Raw genomic sequence first — 20,761 nt, 5'->3', positions numbered from 1 at the left:
TTTGTCAAAAGCCTATGACCATCTCTGTTGGGATTACTTACTTAAGGCTTTAGATGCATTTGGTTTTTCTTGGCAGTGGATTTCCTAGATTTTATCTCTCATATCATCTCCATTCTTTTCAATAATAATCAATGGTTCACCATCTTCAAAATTCAGGCCAACAAGGAGTTTAAGGCAAGGGGATCCTCTATCCCCTTTTCTTTTTATTTTGGAGATGGAAGGCCTAGGTAGATTCTTAAAACAATCATGTTCTAGGGGACTTATTAAAGGACTCAAATTATTTGGGCAGGATTTAAAGTTAACACGTCAACAAATCTTTTGATGACATATGCCTATTTGGTTTACCCTCATTATGTGAAGTCAAAGGCCTTCAGAAAATCTTGCAAATCTTTGTTGATACCTCGGGTACTATGATTAACAAGGAAAAAACTAGGGTTTTCTTTTTTAATTGTAAGGACTCTGTTTCAAATCATTTGACTCATGTATTGGAATTTCGAAGGGGTCACCTCCCAGTCACATATTTGGGGGTACCACTAGCCCTATACCCAATATGAATTACTTGTTGGAAGGATTTACTAACTAAATTGTCTAACAAAGTTCAAAACTGGACCTTTTGCGCTCTAAATTTTATAAGCATGATGGTTTTGACTAAGTCGGTGTTACAAGCTATTTCAATGTACTAGATGACAACTATGCCACTGCCCAAATCTATATGATGCAAGCTCAAAACACTATGGAGAGACTTTTTGTGGAGAGGTTTTGATAGAGCCAAGAGATGGACGCTAGTTCACTGGGAGAAACTTACTCTACCAAAATCTTTAGGTGGATTAGGCCTTAGAGATCCAAACATCATGAGTACTACATTTGGAGCAAAATTATGGTGGCAACGGGTTAAAGGAGGAGACCAATTGTGGATATAAATATAGCTTCGAAAGTATGCCCAATTTTTTACTCCGTAAGACATATTACACGATATTAGGACTATTGCCAAATCAAGCTTATGGAATTGGGCTCATAATAGTAGAGAAATGGTGTAAATATATGTCTTTTGGGATATTAAAGTTGGAGCTAAAACCAATTTTTGGGATGAATCCTGGCAACAGATGCCAAGATTAAATGGAAAAAATGACTTGCAGGGGATTAAATCTTTCTTGGAAAACCTAGGTATGATTAAAGTTTCTGATTATTGGAAACAACAATTTGATGTATCATTTTGGAAGACATGGAAACAATAGGTCAACTGGCCTCCACCCCCTCACCCACTCCCATGGGAACTATTTTATTAGGAGCTTTGCAAAAGAAGGATTTGTTACTCAAATGGAGTAGATTTATTACGTTGGGGGACATGCCAGCATGGTCATTTTACAATTACATAAGCATATCAGATTGTGGCGGGACATCAAATTTTGGAGAAAGAGCATGTATGGAAGTGGATATGGTCGAGATTTTGGTGGCCGAAAATCTCTTCTTTCTTGTGGCTAATAGCTTGTAATTGTCTTTTAACTTGGGACAAGATTCGCAGGCGAGGGTTTGAAGGGACGTCCTTTTGTTTTCTTTGTCTCAAAGCAGAGGAGTCAACATAACACATCTTCTTTTCATGTAGGTTTGTTGTAGAGGTATGGGAAATTTTAATAAGTCTCTCTGCTCATCTGGTATTACATTTTTAGGATAAGAATTTTGCAGTCAATTAATGGTTGGCTATGCACTTCAAGAACCCAATTGTAAATAGAGCTTGGAATTTGATTTTTGGTTTTACCTTATGGAACTTATGGAAGGAACGAAATAACCAAATTTTTAGCTAGGAGGAGAAAAATTATTTTGATATGAGAATTTTTTTTCCAATTTACAAGAGACCATACGAACAGTACCATGGTCATCAACGGACTGGGAAGTTTAAGAATCAGAGAAAATCATCCTTCAAAACTTAAATTTGGATGGTAAGATGATTCCTTCTCCTCCTCATGCTTGTATAGATCACTCTTTAATGATTATTTGCCTTCCCCAACAAATTTTATAAAATTAAGTTTTGATGGTGCATCTAAGGAAACTCGGGACTTGCGAGTTTTAGGGGGATTTTTAGATATAACAAGTTAGTCAGTTTAAGAATTTTTGCAGTAGATTGTGATATTGCCACTAACAACCTAGTTGAGTCTCTAACTGTGGAGAGAAGACTCTGAATCGTCACTCGACAAGGTTTTAAGTTAATCCAACTTAATGGGGATTCATTACTCACAATTCAATGTGTTCGTCGATTACTAAACAATCAATCCGCCTCCAAAATTATCCACAATTGGCAATTAGAAAACGTAGTGGCCAATATTGCAGAACTATTGAAGAAATTTGAATATATCCTAGTCCAACATACATGACGAGTAGGAAATGGAGTGGTATATCACCTAGAAAACATGGGTTGTCGTTTTGTAGGGTTGTACATGTACAAGTCGTGGCCAATCTCAGACTAGGAAGAGGAGATACAACAAGTAATGGTTATGCTTTAAAAGGACAACAAACTCTATGCAGAAGGATCCTCGATGGGGGGTGGAAATGTGTTCACAACCCAATATTTTTTGAAATGGGTAATGATACCGCTAGGTGTCCATATGCGGTCCATATGTGGAAACATAGTGGTAAATGGAAAAAAACGCTACCAACTAACAACACCTCCTCATAAATGGGCAAGGTTAACGGGAGAGGGACAAGACTTATTGTTGCTTATTTTCATGGTTTCAATGTTTCCATTATGGTTATAACACACTCAGTCGTGGGAGGGAATGATGCATGCTATGAGCTCATTTATGGCTCTTTACAATAAAGAGGGAATGTATTCCTTAAAAACGTCATTAACACTTGTCCTTTTCATATCCTTTACTGGCAAATAAATGATATTTCAACCTCATGGTACTCCTTCTTCTCCTGCCGGTATAAAGTCCTGGATCAGTCATAGGGTGGCAAGGGTACGATGTAATATTGGGAGGTGAAGAAAGGTCTTGAATTCTTGAAAGAGGTCAATGTTATTTATCCTCTTTCTATACAATGCAGCCTTGGGGCCTATCTTCGAGTTGGTGGTCATGCTTCCCTCATCGATGCTCCAAGGTTCTGATTTTCCATGTATCTTGTTCAATTATCTTGTTTTGGTATGTGGCATATGGTATCCTAAGAAATTTTCTATCTAGTTTTAACAATAGCTTCTACTTTGACATTTTAAAGAGGCAATTGAGAGTTTTATGGCTTACTATTGTTAGTTTTGGGCTACATTGTTTGACGTTGGTGTCTAATAACAAAACTTGGTATGTAGTCGATGATTTTCTGCTATCATTTTTTGTGGGTAGTCCTGTTGTATTAATTTGTCTCTACAAGGTCAAGGAATTTTGGTTGCCCAAGTTGCTAAGAGTGTATAATTCAAATTCTATATTTCCCTTATCGTTCTTTTGTCACAAGTAATCGCGATCTGTCAAGGGTCACAAGATTATAAAGTCGATTTTCCTTTATGTTGAGGGGACTATATAACTTTGCTTGAGTTTGTGTTCTGTAAGGGGTCACCAGATTATATAATTGGATTTCCTGTGAGTTTTGGGGACAATATAATTCTGCTTGGGTGTTGTCCAATTTATTGTTATGAGAGTCAAATTACAAGTCTTGGGGTTAGTCAAGTCAATGTCAATACTACATACCACTTTGTGACTATGTCACCTCACCAAAGAATGGAAAACCAACGGGGAGGGGCCAATAGTAGTTATATTTCTCATCAGAGATGTTTATTTGGATGGAATTTGGTGGCAACTTTGTTTGACTCGGTTCCTCTCGAGATTAGAAAGGAAATTCAACACTTGGAATCGAGAGAATTTGGTGATAAGGCCTACTTCTCTGGTTTAGGGGTGGGTGTTCAAGATCTCAAATGGATTCCCAACCTTGGGAAATTTAGAAGAAGGAGATTGCACTTCTTGCATTCTGTGGCAATGCATCAACAATTGGACGCTCTATTTTCGTTTGGTGCTCCAAGACAAATAGGTGGACAATTACAAGATTTTTGCATGCCAGGAGGACATAAAACGCCTCCTAAGGAATGTTTTCTCTTTTGTTTGGATGATATACTCACGTGTTTGTAAAGGATGGAAAAGTATGTGCTGTCAAATTCTGATTTTGACTTTGAAAATATCACTGACACTCCTGTTGTTACCAATGTTTAACTGGTCAACACTTCTCCACTATCCAACACAACTCCCCTCTCTCTGGTCATCATCTCAGACTAAATGGTACTACTCCCTCATCAATAGTGGCAACATTTGGTTGCAAAGTGTCCTTTTGGCACTTTTCCACAACATGAACTACACATTAAGGGTTTCAACAGTCTTCGTGGCATCAAGCAGGCTAATGGGTGGTGACTTTTGTTGGTCTCTTGTCTTACTGTAATGATTTTAAAAATTTATGGTATAATTTTGTATTTTGGCATGTAATATTTCACCTCCTTTTGGTGTTGGAATATATATAGTTATCATCCTTTGTATTACTTTGTAAAACCAATGGTCATTGTTGATCAAACTCATTTCTATTTTTTGGAAGCTTTGATGTTATTCAAAGATATCCGGTTGGAGGTTTACACTCCCAGATTAGTCCTTTTGGATACGCATGATATCAATGTAAAATACTTTTATTAATAGAATTTTTTTGTACTGACTTACAAACAAAAGAAATGTTTTGATTTTCAAAAGAGGATCGAGATTTAACAATAAGGTTGAAAGGCATCACAACAAAGTTGTGACATGCGAGACTTAAAGCTATGTAGAAAAAATAACAACATATATTAAAAATGAATCCATTTTTTTTGTAGATTATAAGCCTTTGTATTACACTTATGCAAAAATTACATGTAACAGAGCTCTGAGGCCCAACATAAACCAACCATATTCAAAGGCCATGGGGCCAGGAGTCATGAAAGTGAAAGAACAAGAGGAAACATCTACCCAAAAAGGAGAAAGCAAATGTCCTCCTCGCAATTTCTTTGCATCATTACATACAAAATAAGAGGGAAAGGAACCTAAAAAGCATTGAGACACTGTGTGGCAGACACATAGAAAACTATCTTGAGAGTCGTGCTTTGCACAACTAGCACTCTCGAGGGTCTTCCCATACCATTAGGTAGGGCTTGTAATAATCTTCGTCATTAGTAAGGAGGTGCCCCATGGCAGCAGGATGACTGAACGTCGTTGGTTACACTATTTGATGAGGGGATGATGCAACACTATTGTTGCTGATGTGACCACCCTTACTGCTCGAGGGACCTATGTCAGCTGGAGTGGTCTTCGAGTCTCTGCGAGGCTTAGTAACAATCAAGCAATAGATTGTGGAACCCGACATTGTGTGACAATATGAGCTGGGGAGTGCGAGGGAGATTCATCCACCGCGTAAGTGAAAGAAGAAGAGGAGCCTTGGAGATGCATACCTAGGAGACCAACAATTCTTTCAATTGCAACTTTGGCACGATGTACATGGAAATCTAGATCCAAAACATTGTCCTCAAGCAGAACATTCATGTCCTCTTGGTTTCTGAAGTGTCGGGTGAGAAGATTGCACAGAGCCCAGAGGTGCTCCTATGACACAAAGCCCTTGAACTTTTGCATCAAATACCATCTTGCAATGTCAATGGGGGATGCTGCTGTTAAAATGTTCATCACCCTATCCATGCTACGGTGGGATAGGAGGCCTGCCTCTTCCCCTACCTCCTCTACGGGTGTGCTCACGGTCACACATCATGTCTGCAACATGCGCTTCCTCAATGCCAATTGACTCAATTCCGACTCCATTTGCGGGTTGCTGCGAATTTGAATGACTATTTCTCTTGGAGCTTAGCGATTTAACATGATGTTCATCCCACCATGTTGCATGACGAATGTACTAGTACAACTGATACCATAAATGCTGATGGAAGATGGTCTTGCCACCTCCTCCCTATCTAGAACCTTGTGTGCTATGGAAAGCGTGGTAATGGCATTGCCAAAACCTCAAGTCCTTCTTACAGTGAGTGGTAGTTAATGCCTTCAGTTCGCCAATTAACACTTAAATCTAGTGAAAAATAAATCCAATTAACTTAATAAAAATATATATATTAAAAAATTAAATATTTATGAAAATATTTATAATATCAATAAATAAAAATAAAAATATCAAAATATATATATATATATATATATAAAATAAAAAATATCAATAAATATTTCATATATATATATAATTAAAATATCAATTTAATTTTTAAGATGATTATATAAATATGTGTTTATTAAAAAAACAATTCATTTAATGATTATATAAATATGTGTTTATTTGAAATACATGAAGTTTAAAAATTGTCTAATGCCCAGAACATTGAGGCCTTTACCAATAGTTTGCTGGTCAACACTACTTATATAATAATGTTTAATAATGACTACTTTTACTGTGAGTTATCATCCAAATTCACTTAAGTTCTATCTGAAAAACGTCCACACCTAAAAATTCAACGATTTTGCAACTTACAGCATTGCGATAAAGTAGATGACGAACTAAAAGACACATAGGCAGTTCAACGGGAGGACCGACCACACCTAAAAGCTCAGCTAATTTGCTACTCACACCACTGAGATGGAATAGATCACAACTAGAAGACACCTAGACAGCAGCTTAACAATCCATCAATTCACTGGGCAACAATACCCCAGGTTGCAACATTTCATCTTCTGCTGCTTTCCTTCTCCCTTCAAACATAATTTTATTTTCTCACACAGAATCTTTCACCTGACTTCATATGGTTGCAACCAAAGCAGAAATCAATCTGTTTGGCAAACTGCTCTGAGGAGGGACGAACTGTTGCGGGAGGGTCAATGGCTGATTTCAACACTGGGTGACGAAAAACCTTCAGGATTTTTATGCCGACGGAAGATAAGATTGTTGTACCAGAATTTTTTCTTCTATTTCGGGTGAGTACGCATTTTTTTATTTCCAGGTCTCATGGATCTTCTCCAGGGGTTGGATTCATTTTTCTACATATCTTTTTGTCGTACTCCGTCAAAAAAACGTGCAGTCCAGTGCCTGGTCTAGTTACATTTCCTTGCATTAGCCTTGTAATCAATTGTCACTGTTGATCTGTATTCACAATGCACTGATTATGTTTATGTAATTGGTCCTTATCAATGAAGACGTCTAAGGTTGAGGGTGTTGTACGTGTTTCCCGTAGGCAATACTTTGCCGCAAGAAGTATGCGGGAAACCAACTCAACCAGCGTTTAGGTTCAAGCTGGCCTTTGTACCAGAGGGGCTTCCTTAATTATTTTATTTAACGTTGTTTACCTGTCACTGAACAACAGCCTTTGAAGCACAATGGCCAGATTTATGGTTTTAATTGGGGGTGGTTGGTGATCTTCTATTCATGAATAAAGACCTCTCTCACCCGGTCCCTTCTCAAAGTGGATGCTGGAATGGAAGCTGGAACACTTCCAGCGTCTAGCTTAACAGAATGATTTCGCTGCTTTTCAAGAATTATGATAGAAGAATGTAAGGAGATTCCTAATAATTGAGCAGTGAGCCTGACTATTTAACAACTAGGGAAACTTGGATGCGTGTAGAAGATTTCTATAGTCCAACAAAACATATTCAGGGGAAGATAGAAGGACAAACAATAATCAGTTCAAAGAAGAGCTAACTCAGAGAAACAATCCAATATACTAATATCTTTAAACGATTATTAATTTGCAGGGGATTTTAGAGAGATTGAAACTCAATCTATTCTTACCCAGATCTTCTATAATATTTTGAACATGTGCAGAAAACAAGTTATGGAAACACTAGAAAGACATACTAGAACCACAAATTCTATCATAAACTGGAGCTGGAAGGCTTTCATTAGAAATCCTATAATAGAAGCTATTACAAAGTCAAGAGCCTTGGCATCAAAAGCCAACCCTTGTTTATTACAAATAAAAGAATATATAGGAAAACCTTAAGCTGAACCTTCATCTGCTGTTACAAGCTTTTAGGGATCAAATCCTAACAATAATCTAAAAATAAAACAATCTAAAAATAGTTTGCAAATTGCAAGTAATTTGGAACTGTTTGCAAATTCTCTGTCTTAAAATCTGGAAAGTTGTTTACAAAGTGTCTCGAGCTGTAGGTATTGCTGGAGTGGTTAAAATCATGTTCAAAATCTCTTGGCTGCCAAGTGTTCATTTGGCTGCCAACTATGGTCCTTTGGATGCTAAAAAATCAAAAGATCTGCCACTGAATGTTGTAGCTGATTTTGAGCTTAGAAAATCTCAACCTCTACCCATTTATTTGGTCACTGTTTGACCTGCTGATTGGATGCCTAAGGATACTCATGTGATTCGAATGCCAATCTTGAAATTGTTTGGTCTTTATTATACACAACACAACTTGATTGAAGACCCGTATTGCCTTAACATACCTTCTCAACATAAGGTTGGTGAATCCATATAATAAATAGTTGTGATATGGCTTCCAATCACTGAATTGTAGACACATGTTTGGTTAACATCTATAGGTGCCAAGCAGTTGAGTCCACTGTAATAATCTCCAAGAAGGTAATGTACACTAAGTAGACCAATAATACTAAATTATCCCCAACACCTTCAGAATATTGCTTCCTCCATTGTAGTCATATCCATCAGTTGCAGTGAATGTTAAATTGCCTTCTTCCTCTTCCTCTAGGATCTGGATGATGATAGACTTCTCAACAAGAGCCTGTAAATAGTTCAGCATACCATAAACATTCCTCACCTGCTCCAGTTACCCAGAAGTAATTTTTCAATAAGCTTTCTGGTTGCAGATGATTACATGCGCATGTCCCATCCACTATTGGCACTTAAAAATTAAAGTTTCTTATATAACGAATTTGCAAAGCATATAAATCCAACGTCCTTGAATTCATCCTCCACCATTTAAACTCATCTGAATAATGTGCTAGTAGAAAATACAAATCATCTTTAGTGATATCTGAAACATGATGTACAGGAGCACCATAATTGTGTAGTAGAGAGGAAATTGGTCTTTCAAGGATGTGAAAAAGAAATTCTTCTTTGTACAGTATCTATATGATTCTATGCAAAGCTAGCACCAATTGTAATACCCAACCAAGAAAAAAATAGCAAGGAAGATATTCTCAAGATCACCAATCAAAACAATAGGCTTCAAAGAATCATACATTCCAAAGTATAAATCATGATAGACTATAATTCCCACACAGGAAATGTTGAACCCACAATAAGGAGAGATGATGCATCAGCTGCACCACCAGAGTCCAGGTTTAACCATCCCTGTTTTTCCAACGCATTTCTTCCATGACGGAATCTGGGTTTATACTCTTGATAGAACTGAGGAAATCTCCCAAACAGCTCAGAATTTGCCAGTATCCTTAACTAAACCTAATTAACGCCATTCTGCACAAAACCCATGTTTCGGATTTTTTAAATTCACCATCGTTTGTCCAGAATCCATGCCTGAAGTACACTATGCGAAAATGCCCACGAAATTTTGACCCAAGTCTATCACACAACTGTAGAATCTTTGTGCAATTTGGATCAAAACCAGTACATCATTCCATTGATTTACCATTCAAAATTTTTGGTATACAGGCCATAAAATAATGAGCAGTTGGATGCGATGTAATTGCAATCTGTCACAAATCTTTCAGAACTAATGAAGACAATCCAACCAGTGGTAAACAAATACCTCCTTGGATGACCACAAAAGACATACTGAAACTTCCCAGCCAAAGAAACTCTGTTTATTTATTCACTCAGCAGAGGTGGAAGACTGGGAAAAAAATAGCTTCCCACTGGGGTTCTCCAGGGTCCTCTACTTTTCCCTTCAATAATCCATCACAACGGAAACACGGTCTTGGTGCACACATGTGGAAATATTCATTCTTCTCATATCGTAGCTATAACAGTCACAATCTTCATTAGCTGCAGTGAGATTCATAGGTTCTCTTGGATTCCATGCAATGCCATTATTCCTTGTCTGCATATTAACTTGTTCAAGGCTGATGCCATTTGAAGTTCACATAGAAAAATACTGCGATCACTGGCAGTTGTAGCAAATATATCTTTTTCTGCAGGATTAAACCGTACATAAATGACAGTATTAGATCCCCAAGTGAACTGTTTATCGGTTATGACCTGTCATGATTCCAAATGTCAATTTGAGCCTCACCAGTTGCAAACGCATTACTATCTCACTGGTAATCTACAACCCTGAAAGAATTTTTTTTCCACATAGGTTGCTAGTGGCTTGTGAACATTCTTTGAGCCATAACTTGATTTCCCAATGCCAGCAACTGGGATATCCCATAGTCTAACTGTGTAATCATCTCCATAAGAAATAAGCCGCTCTCTTTCTGTAGACACAGTCAAACCATGCACCGCTCCTCTATGACCTGGAAATGGTTGAATTGTGCGCCTGGTAGCAACGTTCCAGAGCCAGATATCTCCATCCATGGAACCCAAAAATACGCTTTTCAAATGACGTGGGCTCTTTGCCATGGCAGAAATGCCATCAATAACAATGCCCACACCACGTTTAATATGGGTGGGAGGAGCCATTCTTACCTGAGCCAAAACTTTTGAATTCTTTAAGTCTATCCCTTAGAAAATTAATCTGTATTCTGCTGGTTTATTTCTTCTACTTGTAAATTCCGAACAAGTTATTTAAAACATTTAAATATTGAAATAAACACAATACAGTCACAACATCTACAGATCATCGCTGAAAGAAAACAAACACAGAAGTGACAATGTTATTTTTGGACAAATGTCCCCGAAAAAACCCAATGCGGGAAAACCGGTGCAATTATTCTGAGGGTATATTATTATGCAGTGTTTCCTTGAGTACAATTGGGTGCCTAATTGGCTCACCCGACAGAGAAAAATACACGGCAGCAATACCTCTCTATTCGGAAACAGGTATTCAGAAAACCTATCCCACAAAACCCTCTTTGATGACTCTGAAGCTCAGCGCTGGCCCTTCTGGCCTCTGTGTCAGCCTCCTGCTGCACTGCGTCAGCGCAGGACCCTCTGCGTCAGCCCTCTGAGGCACTGCACAGCCTCTGGGACCCTCTGCGTCACTCTCTCTATCTTCTGCGTGGATGACGCAGTCCCTCTGGGCTCTGCACTATCTCTGTTGGGCTTTGCGTTGCCTGCTCTGGTTGTTGCGCTCACTCTTTGTTTTTGTGCTGGTCTCTTGGCACTGTCTCTACCTCTCTGCCCAGTGCTCACTGCTCCTCGCTGCTGATCACTGATTCACTTTTGTTTAGCAACCCCGCTCTAGCAAAATGAATGACTGGTCACTCTGTTGTATCTTCCAACTGACCCTCAAGCCTCCTCTTATACTTTTCTCGTTGGTCCTTCAACGGCCGAGATTACATCTCTAATCAACAATTAAGATTAGATTTGGCTTGATCCATGAGTTTTGGAACCTTCTAACCCAGTTTTATATTAATACTCATTAATATTTTATTTTTCCTAACTTTAGACTTAGGAACTCCAGTAAAAATATTAATTATTTTAATATCTCCCAAACTGCGTACAATCTGTCCAAACCATTTCTAGATCTTGGAGATCTCATGTGTTTTAGCCTCTCCACCAATTTTCATGGCTACAGCACATCCGATGCTACCCCAAATCAACAAAAACCATATAACAGAATGTTTGAATTGTATGCCATATAGAGTGAAACAACCATCAACAACTTGTGACATTGCTCATTTTTACAAAGAATCAAGTTTTAATTCCACCAACTCAAATTAAAACCATAAGCTGATTTCGGAAGGGGTGCTGTCTGGTAAATGGTTTTGGACCTGGGGGGTCCGAAATGCACAGGAATATGCCACGTGGAAAAGTGGTTTATTTTTCAAAACAAGACTTCAGACCCCCCAGCTGTTAAATCTCGGATGACCTTGGGGGGTTCGAAATAGAATGAAAACCGTTGATTTAGTATTGACAACCTCCGCCATTAAAAAATGCCTGGACATTATGCTTGCCCTTCCTCATCTTGGCGCTTGTTGTTTGACCTTTTGACTTGCATGGCTGATTGGTGAATGCTGACTTTGTGATTAGGCCCGACCCAAATTTTTTTAATAACATAACTTCAATTTTAAATAAATATTTTCATAAAAATATACAATTATATTTTTATAAAAATACAATTGTTTTAAAATTAAAATTATTATAAAAAAATAATAAACCATTCAAAAGCACTAATAAGTATATATCTGAGCATTTAGCCCAAGAAGGAAATAGCAATTTCTCACTAAAAATTTGTAATTTTCAGTGTACCAAAATATGTTACAACGGAGGGAACCCTTTTCATTCCATTGAAAATGCTTTTATGGAATAGAATATGTTTTATATGGGATCAGACTAGTCACCCCAGACGATTCTTAACAAACCCATATGACTAAAACCTGAAAGGGCTAAGAATCTAGTTTGTTATCTGCCTCTACTGGAATTGGATCCATGGGTGGCTATACGGGACAATCCAACATACATCTGAAAATGCATACAAAACTCCTTGCCCAAAATCAATCCAGTCAGTATTCCTATTGCTCTTGGTGTTGGATTTCATTCAGCAGAAGCAAAGACACCCGATGTCAAAGTTTTGTTAAAAATTGTATTTAAAGATCTAGTTGATGCATGTTCAGATTTATTTTTGGTTGGTAAATGGCCGCTTATTATCAAAGTAGGCTCTACCATCAGCGTATATTCCATGACTGAGGGATATCTATTTTCTCAAGATCACCCAGGACAGAAGGATATCTATTTTGTCAAAATCTCCTGGGACTTGCACCTGACCTTACCTATTGAGATACTCTGCCTATGCCAAATTGCCTAGACTCAGTTAACTATGAGATATCAAGGGTATCACAACAATTGGCCACATAAAATGACATGTTCTTGGGGGATTGAATTCGGGTGAAGAAAGTTCACTTGATTTGTCACTTGACTAACCTGCTCGATGATGCAGGTTCAGAAATCTTTCCTTGGGAATTCTTTTTTTGAATTTTCCTTTTTCCTGTTTAAACTGAAAAAAATTGAATGTGTACTATTGGAGGGAAAGGGGATAATTAACAATGTCAATATTCTGAGTATTGCAAGTTTTTCAGGAATTTTTGTTTATGCTGGTCACATAAATCAGAGTTGTAGTTGTTATCTAACCTGAGAAAGTGGTTCAGACTCTAGAGCCCTTTTGTTCTTACTCAATTTGGGTATTTATGGTGTTTACATTTCATGAACCATTGGGGATTGAATTTGTATAAAATGGTGCAAGCAAAGCTTTAGATTGAACCCACTTTATTCAGTGATAAGGTAACTGCAACTTTTCATGAATATGTCAATAGACAGATTACATTTTGAAGGTTATGTTCCTTTTTCTATTCACTTTGTTGTATTTTCCACCTTTGGGGTCAATATTGGGGCAAACTGAACCGATGATGCATATGACCAGCTAATTTTTAGACCTAAAGTCTATTTTTATCTTCAACTGCAGAAACAGTTATATTTGTTGTACTTCTTGATCTGTGGCCAAAATCTTGCCCTTTTGAAGTTCCTGCTATGAGCTATCCTTTTGTTCTCTTTATCAAATCTTTTGCCTGTAGGATCTATAAAGTTGTTAGCCGAAACGTCCTTTGTAGTACCTTGTTTGGTTTATATTCGGGGATTCATTGACAGTATTGACATTTTGAAGTCTGCTGTTTTTGCTTCTGCGCATTAATTTTCTGTATTTGGTCTATATTTATTATTGTGTGTGGGCATACTTATGGAATTTCTGATCTTCAACTGGCAACTGCCACCTGTTCATAATTTGCCGAAGTCCATTTATTTGGGGATTGAGTTATGATATTTGTTTTCATAGAGTTCTCAAGGTATAGATGAAATGCTATTTCATATTCTTTGTTCTGATGTTGTTTTCCTTGGCCTTTTTTTGATGTCTGTAATGTGCTCGCATTACCATCAACAAGAACAATCTTTTCGTAATTGGAATTGTCTAGCAATTGGTGTATATTATAAAAAATATAAATCTGATTAACAATTAAACATGGTTTAAATTGTAGATTTTGCAACGTATTTTCTGCAGTATTATCTGGGCGAATGAAAGCAACAAGAAAGATGGTACACAAACATGGGAAATCAACTGCTTTAAGTTGTAATGAAGGAAGCACGTGTTCCTTGTCCGCTATAATCTGGAGTTTGGCTGCATGGATACTATTGATTCATGCCTACAACACCTTAACTCCATCAAATTCTAACAAAGTAGATTCTCAGGTGCAACAGTATCGCCTTTCCATGTACAGAGAACATGAAGATATAGAGGATAGGGGTTTTGAAGTCAAACAAAGAGGCAAAAAATTTATCTCCCAATCAGGAAAACACAGGGGAAGGAGACATACCCCAGTAGATGATTTTCTTGATGTCACATCTCAAAGAAGATCCCTTTACTTTCCAGAGAAAAATCTTGCAGTGAACCCTTTGAAGACTGAAGATAGCAGAAAGTACTACTTTTATCCTGGCAGAGAATGGTGTGACACAGACGGCAGGCCCATACAGACACATGGTGGAGGAATACTTTATGTTGAAGAGACTCAGACCTTCTATTGGTATGGAGAGAATAAAGATGGTCGAAGCTACCGTATGCACAGGAAAGGAACTGCACGAGTGAGTTAATCGTTTCTTTCACTTCTGCCGCTCTGAATGATGGATTCTATGCTATTATTTGTCTTCCTATGCATTTCATGAAAATGGACATATTTTTATGCTCTTCTGGTAATTTTATTTCTGTAGTTTTAAGTCGACAGAATGCTTGCACAGATATTTCTGGATCTACATTCATGTAAGAGTTGCTGTATGATTTTGAACATTTAAGTCAGCTTCCCGTTGTGAAAATTTACCATATCATGTCACTTGGTAAACTGATATCTTTTGCCCTTTTTTTGGACACAAAAGCAATTTCCTGTTCAGATTGCTGGTTGCTATCTTTAGATTTTTTGATTGTACAGACTTTTAAAACATGCCCAACCCATTTCCTTGTTAACAATACGAAGCATAGGATGATAATATGGGACACTTTCCTGGATTGGATTCCAGCTAGCTATTGCTTCTGCTTTTGGGCATATGGAAAGTTAAGTGCATTCTAGGGGGATTTGATTGCTTGTTTCTTTGTGTCAAGACTAAAGATATCTGTAAATGTTCTTGATGATTGCTAGGGTGTATTCATTTATTTTAAATTTTCCTCATCTTTAGTGTGGACTGTAGAAAATCCACAAAATTCTGCAACTGCTAATATGAACAATCTGAAATATAATTTCTTTTCATATAGACACAGAATTTCTCTACTAAATTTTGCAGCGGAATAGGAACATAAATAAACACAATCACACAACAAAAACACACTGCTTTTCTAGGGAACCCAACTGGGAAAACCCTCTGCTTGATTATTGATAGAAACTAAGCAATAGATCTCTTACAAATACAACTTGTTTCAATCTGAAAACAACCTTGTTTTCCTGCCTTGAACCAGGCTTGAAACCCTTGCAAGATTGCTGATCCCTGCCTCCTAAATTTATGCGCACTCTTGAGCCCTATTTCCTTGCGCTAGAGCTCCTAAATCCTAGTGCAATAGGCCTCCTATTAAATAGGGATTCTCCCTATTTCTGTGCGCACTCTCCAAGGAAATCTGCTCTCTATCAAACTCACACAAGCCTCAACACACAAGCAACAACCTGTGCTCTATACTGCCTTGTCTCACCAACTCGTGCTCATAAGACAATGATCAAATTGTGCCTTCTTTCCTCCTGATAAGCACTTTGATTAGGCTATTACTGGCAAGTTGTATTTGAGGAAAGTTGAACTGTTGATTGACTAGTTAACAAAAGCTCACTGGTTGTATTAACTCGCACTTCCTATAATTTAGGAGCCTGACTCAATCAACTCGACCTTTACCCAAAATAACTTGCACTAGAAGACAATAAACTCGGCCTTCCACTAATTAGCACTAGTAAACTGCTTCTTGCACTCCTAACTTTTAGGAATTCACCCTAAATTTTAGGAATTCACCCTAAATTTTAGGAATTCATCCTACTTTTTAGGAAGTAGCTCCTAACTCATAGGAACTCGTGCATGTTCAAGAAGAAACTCGTTGTGGTTCCTTTGATTAAGGCACCCATCAATGAACACTTTTTCACTAAGATTTTCAACACTCCCTCTTAGCGAGGAAGGTGTTCCTAGAAGAACCTCGTCCTCTTGGATCTGTCTTCAACACTACCATGTTCTCCGCTGCTACAACTACTCCCTTTGAATTAGAAGACTTCCCTGCTTTCTTCTGCGGAACCTGCTTTGAAGACCTGTGCTTTCCCACCATAATTCGCGAGTCCATCACTTTTCTATTCTGAGCATTTCCTACCTTGTTGCTCAAGGTTGCTCCCTCTGAAGGCATGCACCTCCAACTCCACAATTTGACACTATCAATGATCATAACTCCTTTTGTGTCATTGAGCTTTGGCTCATTGATTTGCCCACTAGCTGCTCCTTTTTCGATCAAAGATGCCAACTCATAGGGTCTTTAGCCTGCCCACTACTTGAATCACTGCTGCTCCACAAAAGAGAAGTCTTAGGGGAATGGAGGCTGCCCACTCTCACTGTAGAAGTCTATCTCTACACAGTGAACTAGGGCTGAATTTAAGCCCTCTTGGCTGCCTCCTTTGCTCCTTCAAGGATCAATCCTGAGCTTCAACAATTCTGCCGCTCCACCTAGATTTGATGTCCTTCTCAAATGCTGGACGTAGGGCACCAAAGACGCCTTCTAATGGCCCTCCAAACAGTACATAAATGTCCACCAAAATGTCCTAAATTTGGGCTCAAACACTTAGCAAAAACATCAAGCTTGGAAGAATACAAACATACCTTTGGTTTGGACGATTACTTCTGTCCCCAAATCAACTCGGCTTGTGCATCTAAGTCTGAAGCTTTGACTCTCTGGTTAGGGCTAGTGACTGTCCACGTTAGCTCCCCTAAACCTGGTCCAAAAATCCCTTAGGATCCTGTGGTTTTTCTCCTTTTGCAAGCCTTCTATATACCCTGGACTATAGGATAGTTCTGTCACCTGTTCAAGCCTATCATCCCCTCCAAACCAGAGGCTATAGGGCTCAGCCCTCCTTCTAGAACGCACAGAAAAAATCTCAGCTTGTGTAATTGAGAAATCCTCTACAAAACAACGCACAGATCTACCCTTTACACTGCCTGCAATCTGCCCTTAACTTGGCCCTGTTCAGACTTCAAAAGAGACACTTCTTGCTCCTTCCCTCTGCCTGAACTAGCTCCTCAAGTGCTTGCGGCTACCTCATACCATATGCTTCTTCACTATGACTAATTTGCTCTTGTATGTGCTATCTTTATTTTGATTCATGCTCTGATACCATGTAGAAAATCCTCAAAATTCTGCAACTACTAATATGAACAATCTGAAATATAATTTCTTTTCATATCGACATAGAATTTCTCTACTAAATTTTGCAGTGGAATAGGAACATAAATAAACACAATCACACAATAAAAACACACTGCTTAACTTTTTCTAGGGAATCCAATTGGGAAAATCCTTTTCTTGATTATTTATAGAAACTGAGCAATAGATCCCTTACAAATACAACTTATTTCAATATGAAAACAACCTTGTTTTCATGCCTTGAACTAGGCTTGAAAGCCTTGCAAGATTGCTAATCCCTGCCTCCTAAATTTATGTGTACTCTTGAGCCCTATTTCCTTGCGCTAGAGCTCCTAAATCCTAGTGCAATAGGCCTCCTATTATATAGAGAATCTCCCTATTTGTGTGCGCACTCTCCAAGGAAATCTGCTTTCTATCAAACACACACAAGCCTCAACACACAAGCACCAACTTGTGCTCTCTACTGCCTTGTCTCACCAACTCGTGCTCACAAGACAATGATCAAATTGTGCCTTCGTTCCTCCTTATAAGCACTTCGATTAGGCTATTACTGGCAAGTTCTATTTGAGGAAAGTTGAACTGTTGATTGACTAGTTAACAAAAGCTCACTGGTTGTGTTAACTCGTCCTTCCTATAATTTAGGATCCTGACTCAATCAACTCGACCTTTACCCAAAATAACTCACACTAGAAGACAATAAACTCGGCCTTCCACTAATTAGCACTAGTCAACTGCTTCTTGCACTCCTAACTTTTAGGAATTCGCCCTAAATTTTAGGAATTCATCCTACTTTTTAGGAATTAGCTCCTAACTCATATGAACTCGTGCATGCTCAAGAAGAAACTAGTTGTGGTTCCTTTGATTAAGCCACAAATCAACGAACCCCTTTTCCCTAACATTTTCAACACTCCCTCTTAGCGAGGAAGGCGTTCTTGGAAGAACCTCATCCACTTGGATTTGTCTCTAACACTACCATGTTTTCCGCTACTATAACTACTCCCTCTAAACTAGAAGACTTCCCTGCTTTCTTTTGCGAAACCTGCTTTGAAGACCTGTTCTTTCCAACCATACTCTGTGAGTCCATCACTTCTCGATTTTGAGCACTTCCTACCTTGTTTCTCAAGGTTGCTCCCTCTAAAGGCATGCATCTCTAGCTCCACAATTTTCCACTATCAATGATCACAACTCCTTTTGTGTCACTGAAATTTGGCTCATTGATTTGCCCACTAGCTGCTCCTTTTTCGATCAAGGATGCCAACTCATAGGGTCTTCAACCTGCCCACTACTTGAATCACTGCTGCTCCACAAAAGACAAGTCTTAGGGGAATGGAGGCTGCCCACTCTCACTGTAGAAGTCCATCTCTACATAGTGAACTAGGGTTGAATACTAAGCCCTCTTGGCTGCTTCCTTTGTCCCTTCAAGGATCAACCCTGAGCTTCAACAATTCTGCCGCTCCAACTAGATTTGATGTCCTTCTCAAATGCTAGACTTAGGGCACCAAAGACACCTTCTAACTGCCCTCCAAACAATACATAAGATGTCCACCAAAACTGTCCTAAATCTGGACTCAAACACTTAGCAAAAACATCAAGCTTGGAAGAATACAAACATACCTTTGGTTTGGACGATTACTTCTATCCCCAAATCAACTCAGCCTGTGCATCTAAGTCTGAAGCTTTGACTCTCTTGTTAGGGCTAGTGACTGTCCACGTTAGCTCCCCTAAACCTGGTCCAAAACTCCCTTAGGATCTTGTGGTTATCCTCCTTTTGCAATCCTTCTATATACGCTGGACTATATGATTGTTCTGTCACCTGTTCAAGCCTATTGGCCCTTCCAAACCAGAACACACAGAAAAATCTCGGCCTATGTAATTGAGAAATCCTCCACAAAACAACACACAAATCTTCCCTTTACATTGCTTGCAATATGCCCTTAACTCGGCCCTGCTCAGACTTCAAAAGATACACTTCTTGCTCCTTCGCTCTACCTGAACTAGCTCCTCAAGTGCTTGTGACTACCTCATACCATATGCTTCTTCACTATGACTAATTTGCTCTTGTATGTGCTATCTTTATTCTAATCCATGCTCTGATACCATGTAGAAAATCCACGAAATTCTGCGACTACTAATATGAACAATCTGAAATATAATTTCTTTTCATATAGACATAAAATTTCTCTACTAAATTTTGCAGTGGAATAGGAACATAAATAAACACAATCATACCATAGAAACACACTATTTTTCTAGGGAATTCAAGTGGGAAAATCCTTTGCTTGATTATTGATAGAAATTGAGCAATAGATCTCTTACAAATACAACTTATTTCAATCTGAAACAACTTTGTTTTCCTGCCTTGAACTAGGCTTGAAACCCTTGCAAGATTGTTGATCCTTGCCTCCTAAATTTATGTGCACTCTTGAGCCCTATTTCCTTGCGCTAGAGCTCCTAAATCCTAGTGTAATAGGCCTCCTATTAAATAGGGAATCTCCCTATTTGTGTGCGTACTCTCCAAGGAAATCTGCTTTCTATCAAACACACACAAGCCTCAACACACAAGCACCAACCTGTGCTCTCTACTGCCTTGTCTCACCAACTCGTGCTCACAAGACAATGATCAAATTGTGCCTTTGTTCCCCCTTATAAGCACTTTGATTAGGCTATTACTGGCAAGTTCTATTTGAGGAAAGTTGAAAAGTTGATTGAGTAGTCAACGAAAGCTCACTGGTTGTGTTAAGCCGTCCTTCCTATAATTTAGGATACCGACTCAATCAACTCGACCTTTACCCAAAATAACTCGCACTAGAAAATAATAAACTCGACCTTCCACTAATTAGCAGTTAGCACTAGTAAATTGCTTCTTGCACTCCTAACTTTTAGGAATTCACCCTAAATTTTAGGAATGCATCCTACTTTTTAGGAATTAGCTGCTAACTCATAGGAACTCGTGCATGCTCAAGAAGAAACTCATTGTGGTTCCTTTGATTAAGGCACAAATCAACGAACCCATTTTTGCTAACATTTCAACACTCCCCCTTAGCGAGGAAGGCGTTCCTGTAAGAACCTCGTCCACTTGGATCTGTCTCCAACACTACCATGTTCTCCGCTGCTACAACTACTCCTTTTGAACTAGAAGACTTCCCTGTTTTCTTCTGTGGAACCTGCTTTGAAGACCTATTCTTTCCCACCATACTCTGCGATTCCATCACTTCTCTATTCTGAGCACTTCCTGCCTTGTTTCTCAAGGCTGCTCCCTCTGAAGGCATGCATCCCTAGCC

The 20,761-nt window shown here is 38.6% G+C and overlaps 1 protein-coding gene and 1 pseudogene across 2 annotated transcripts in view; one reads left to right on the top strand and one right to left on the bottom strand.

Moving 5' to 3' along the window:
* The first annotated feature begins 6,539 nt into the window (after positions 1–6,539).
* LOC149209662 (uncharacterized) overlaps positions 6,540–20,761 on the top strand; it is a 67,769-nt gene continuing 53,547 nt past the window's right edge. Inside the window, exons 1-3 of one of the 2 annotated variants that reach the window (XM_089396443.1) lie at positions 6,540–6,695; positions 6,801–6,953; positions 14,095–14,695. In XM_089396443.1, the coding sequence (XP_089252569.1) occupies positions 14,132–14,695 (564 nt within the window). In that variant the 5' untranslated portion in view covers positions 6,540–6,695; positions 6,801–6,953; positions 14,095–14,131. Of the gene's footprint in view, positions 6,954–14,094; positions 14,696–20,761 lie in introns of both variants that reach the window. The other variant, XM_089396442.1, reaches the window with a different exon arrangement.
* On the bottom strand, positions 9,855–10,588 carry LOC149209663 (uncharacterized; annotated as a pseudogene).

Source organism: Pinus tabuliformis, chromosome 1_2 (genome assembly GCF_031772625.1).
Source record: "Pinus tabuliformis cultivar Carrire ecotype Pingquan chromosome 1_2, CPIR1, whole genome shotgun sequence".
Classification (NCBI taxonomy): domain Eukaryota; kingdom Viridiplantae; phylum Streptophyta; class Pinopsida; order Pinales; family Pinaceae; genus Pinus; species Pinus tabuliformis.
The sequence above is the reverse complement of the archived record's forward strand: the minus strand, read 5'-3'. Positions and strand labels throughout refer to the sequence as shown.